Source organism: Monopterus albus, unplaced genomic scaffold (assembly GCF_001952655.1).
Source record: "Monopterus albus unplaced genomic scaffold, M_albus_1.0 scaffold394.1, whole genome shotgun sequence".
NCBI lineage: Eukaryota > Metazoa > Chordata > Actinopteri > Synbranchiformes > Synbranchidae > Monopterus > Monopterus albus.
In genome coordinates, this window is record NW_018128274.1 from 492,171 (window position 1) to 497,293 (window position 5,123).

The window sequence follows — 5,123 nt, forward strand, 5'->3', positions numbered from 1 at the left end:
TAAAGTCCAGTACTTTGCCTGGGCTCCCGAAGGGAATAAACTGGTAAGCATGGATTAACTGTGAGTGAAATTCCTGCTTTCAATGTTATAATAGATAAGATGACCAAGCACAATCTTTCCCACACATTTGAGCAGAATAAAAATTTAACATGGGGTTAAATGGGTTCAGAAAACAAGCCTGAATGAACTCATTAATTTTTATTTTCTAGGCCTTTGTTTGGGAAAATGATGCATATATAAAGACAAGCCCTGTGTCCCCAGCACAGCAAGTCACATTCAATGGCAAGGAAAATGAGATTTTAAATGGGATACCAGACTGGGTGTATGAGGGTAAGTGACACATTTCTATCTTATATTCATATACCTACTTACTGTATAAGTAAGTATATTACTTACTGTATAAGTAAGTATATGTATCTAAATATTGTACTTAAGTACTGTTTTGAGGTTTGAATAGTTACATTTTATGGTACTTTATGCTTCACTGCATTTCCGAGGTAAATATTGTACTTTTTTACTCTACTATTTTTTCTTTTTTCACTTTTATTTTTTATCATAAAAACATAAGTAATACATTATTTTAGCTCTACTATATTTAATTAACTCATATTTATTTTCACTGGTCCTTAAATTAGAAACCACTGGACTAAAGTGTTAACTGTATGTAAAGTAGTTAAACTGATCCCAGCAAAAAGTGTATTATCATTATTATTATTATTGGTCCCCTTTTTGTGAAACGTACTTTTGTTTTTGGTAGTATACCTCTGTACCTTTACTTAAGTGGTAATTATAATGTAATTTATTTATAACTGAATATTTGTACCATGTGATACTTTTACTTGTGTAAAGGACTTGAGTATTTTGTCCACCACTGATGAATACTTATAGAGTGCAGGATTTTAAAAAGTCAAAAACCACTTAAGCACTTGAAAGCGACTTTAACAACAGTGTAGTCGACTCAAAACAGTAGTCGATGAAAATTAGCTGCACATGAGACATAAAATGAATCGTGAAGGTTTTCACGTAACAGTACAGACGTAGGCCTCTGCAGCTTCCAGGATCATTGGAACATGCATAGTTTTTTGCCAGTGCTCTAATGGGAAACAAACTTCTAACAGGATCCAGATGAAGTCCTAAATCCTAACACTTTGCCTCTTCCAGAGGAGATGTTCTCATCCAATCAGGGCCTCTGGTGGTCACCTACAGGGAAGTATGTTGCCTATGCTGAGTTCAATGACACAGGCGTCCACCTTATGGAGTACTCTTGGTACGGCGAGAACCAGTACCCCAGTACTGTTTCTATTCCATATCCAAAGGTGGGACAACCATCTGGAGCTGGTTTTACTCTTAACAAGCTTGTACTGAGATCATTGTTCTGTTGTATGTCAAGGATCTGTGTGTTCAGACTTACTTGGCATAATCATTATTATCTGATGTATCTTGTGTTATTGTCCTGTGCAGCCAGGTACTCCTAACCCTGTTGTTAAACTGTTTGTTGTGGACACCGACAACACGACAAAAATTACTGAAGTTGTTGTTCCAGCTTCATTCAGCTCAAGGTAACAGCCTGTAATAAAACAGAAGGCAAACAGAGGACTTTGCCAGAGATTTGCCATTTTATTTTTTGTTTCTCTTTATTTCTTGTTCCTCAGTGAGCACTACTTGGCCTCTGTTACTTGGGTGACAGACAATCGTATTGCTGTTCAGTGGCTGAAGAGAGTACAAACCCACCTCATTCTTCAGATCTACAAATTTAGTGGATCCACATGGGATCCCGTTGAGGTAAAACATGATGTCATAAACAAGTGTTATTGCATTAGAACAATCAATATATAGCATAAGATATGAGGCATTACACAGATAAACTGGACAAGCAGCTTCTTAATGAATACACAAGCCATTTTAAGGGCAATAAAACCTAAAAGCAGCAACACTCATACTGCAAGAGAGGATAAGATAAAAGTTTTATTGACCTGTATTTAGTTTGTGCTATCTAAATTGCCTTCACGCCAGCTGTTAAAAATGTGACACCAGTTGCAATCCAAGTTAAATTTAGCTAAACATTAACAGTGTGAACGATAGGTTCACATTTTCCTAAGTCTGTCTTGAACTATTCACATCTATATTTACAGAGACTTATATGTGGATCAGAGTGTTTTTATACAGGCTGTAAAGAGATCCCTTCTTAATGTGATGACTCATGCCAGCAGCTGTGTGAAGCTGTACTTCAGCAGAGCAGTGAGCTAAATGCTACATGTAATGGCAGCATGTTCACCAGTTTAGCATACTAGCGTACTAACATTTGCTAATTAACTATTATGAATTAAACTTTATTTTGGACCCTCATATGGGTCCATAGCAAGTAAATACAATAACATAAAATAAAATAAAACATTAAAAGCAAAAGACGTAATTAAGCTTACGTAATTAATAGTAATTTAAAAAATATAAAAACATTATATAGTATTGATTTATATATATAAACTATCTCACCAATGTTTCCTACATCTGGATAAGTACCAAATGCAGCTCTTCCCAGGACCTGTTAGACACTAAAATGCTATTCTCACTCCTCCAAGCAGCACTTAAAATTATACATCATAGATCTTAAGAGTGCCTCACACGAAGAAACCCCAGAGGATAAAAATATCTGACTGGCACTGTACCATCTCAGAACATTCTAGCAGCATTCTCATAGCATCATTATGGGCTACTCTGAGCCTCTGCACACTACTCTTTCTATAACTAGAGCAAAAATGTGTTGAATACAGGGGTGAACGGAAAGATTTAAATAAAAGACATTTAATATTATCAGAGCGCATACTAACCTTGTGAATCAACATATTAGGCTGAGCGTATAGTTTACAGCACTGTCTATAAATGCCTCTGTTATCATTCAGGTCATCAGTAATACAATAAGTACCAAGATTTTTAACTTCCCTACATGACTGTCTGTACTTCTAAATGTCATGATATTACTCTTTCTGGTGTTAAATCCAATATTGTGATCAATGGCATACTGAGAAAACACTTTTAATAACAGCTGCACTCCAGCGCTGTATGGACTAAAAATTATTAAATCATCAGTGTAAATGAGGTGACTGGTGACAGAATTCCCCACTAAAAACCCTGTGCTGCACTTTAAAACATGGGAGACAAAATTCTACCTTACCACCACTACTTGCATGAAAACGAGCAGACATAATGCTACCCCATTTCACACACATTGTCTGGTGTTGGATATATATAAAGTAGATGAAAATGCTGAAGTATTTTACTGGATAAGTATAAATCAGACCTGCTGTTCTACCTAAAGGTACCATGGTTCTCTCATAGTGCTAGGATGGCTAAAAACCCATTTTGAAATTCAACAAGGCTACTGTAAGGTAATATGAGGCTTCAAATAGTCTGTCTTTGAATTTGTATCCATTCCCTGCAGACATGGATGGATCAGGCACAGGCCCAAGAGCCATAGAGGTCAGGAGGGTGGGGCCTGAGCCAGAGCCTCTGTATGAAAGGACTATAAATATTTCCTGTTTGAAAGTCATGGACTTCAGTTAAAAGACTAAAATAGATGCAAAATTATCACAAAGACGTGCAAAACCATCCCAAAGAGACCCAAAGCAACTCTATGGACAGACACAAAGAAACTGCAAACAGAACTATCAAACTGAGATGCAAAACTACCAAAAAGAGACACAAAATTTTATGGCTAGTAATATTTTAAGAAACATTTGCAGCAATATACATGTGAACTCTGATTGCTTCCTAAGACAGACTTGAAAAAATGTACTGTAAACCTATCTTTTGGCAAGAGCTACATCTAAACCTTGACAAGACTCAATCATGAGCATTTCTTTTTCTTAGCCCTGTGTTGTCAGTTACTTTGTTACTGATTATAGCGGTACTCAACTGAAAGTCACATGGCTTGTTGATTTAACCAGGCTACAAAATTTTCAACATTTTCAACTGAAAGCAACAAAGCTAACTGCAGCAATACAGCTCTTGTGAAATTGATATGTGTAAAAATGTTTGTGTAATGGCAGTTTTGCCACTCGAAATTTCTCACTTTAGCTAAAGGGTTTCCACCAGTCTCTTATTGTATATCATGTATTATGAGCAAAAGATCAGTTTTTTATATCAACGTCTAGTAAGCATCACCATAAGCCTTTCGATACTTAGGCAGACATCAGTCTGGTGTCAAACATTACAATCAATGATTCAGTAAATTGTCTATTTTTTACAGCATCTGGAGGTGACTAGTTCCAGTGGGTGGATTGGAAGGGTATGTTAAAGTACACAGTTAAAAATAATCTGGCATTATTCTATACTTTTCTTTTTTATCAACAATGAAAATACCAACAGGGAATGTATCTTACTAATAAATATTTGTGTGTCTGTGTTTGGTGTGTCAAAGCCTGATATATGCTAAAAAGCTCAATTTTTGTCCAAAACATAGACTGTTGGTGATTTTGACTCAATCTCACATGCACCATCCTGCTGCCTTGAATCAGTGTTGTCATACTCAAATCCAGGACTCGGACTCGAGTCTGACTCAGTCCTGACTTTCAGGACTTGTGACTTGACTTGGAGAACTGATGATTAGGACTTGGACTCAGACTTGAGCATTGACTGCATTTGGACTTGGGGGTGTTAGGTATTTTTAGTCAGATAGATATTGGATAGATAGTTTATGTATTAGAAATGTTTAGTGGAGATACAGTAGGATGTCTAGTTAGACTGTTAAATGCTTAGTCATGCTTATGAGTTTCTACAGGGTACATCTGGTCAAGGATAACTAGAGAGAAAAGTTGATGACTGTCAGCAGACAGGATGTTTAATATTATTATTATGACGTGTATAACTGTAGCCTTAGCCATAATATGTTCTTATGTTTAAGTCACGACATGTTACTAGAGGTCGTGTGAGAATGTTTTTAGCTACACACCACTTAATCAACAGACACACACACACATTGATTTACTTCATGTTTTGACTACTGCTATGACCAGCTGCAAAGCTGGTAACAGAGACGTCTCGGTTGACGTTTCTGTGTAGTATGGGGCTAGCCCAACCGAAGAGATATAATGTACAGGCCTGTTGGGTTCGGGGTCTTTCATCTT

The 5,123-nt window shown here is 36.6% G+C and overlaps 1 protein-coding gene across 1 annotated transcript in view; it reads left to right on the top strand.

Moving 5' to 3' along the window:
* The window catches only part of LOC109951533 (dipeptidyl peptidase 4-like), a 14,510-nt gene that overhangs the window by 3,228 nt on the left and 6,159 nt on the right, over positions 1-5,123 (top strand). The window contains exons 7-12 of the mRNA XM_020586102.1: positions 6-43; positions 210-330; positions 1,162-1,316; positions 1,462-1,559; positions 1,653-1,782; positions 4,247-4,285. Of these exons, the coding sequence (XP_020441758.1) occupies positions 6-43; positions 210-330; positions 1,162-1,316; positions 1,462-1,559; positions 1,653-1,782; positions 4,247-4,285 (581 nt within the window). The remainder of the gene's footprint in view (positions 1-5; positions 44-209; positions 331-1,161; positions 1,317-1,461; positions 1,560-1,652; positions 1,783-4,246; positions 4,286-5,123) is intronic.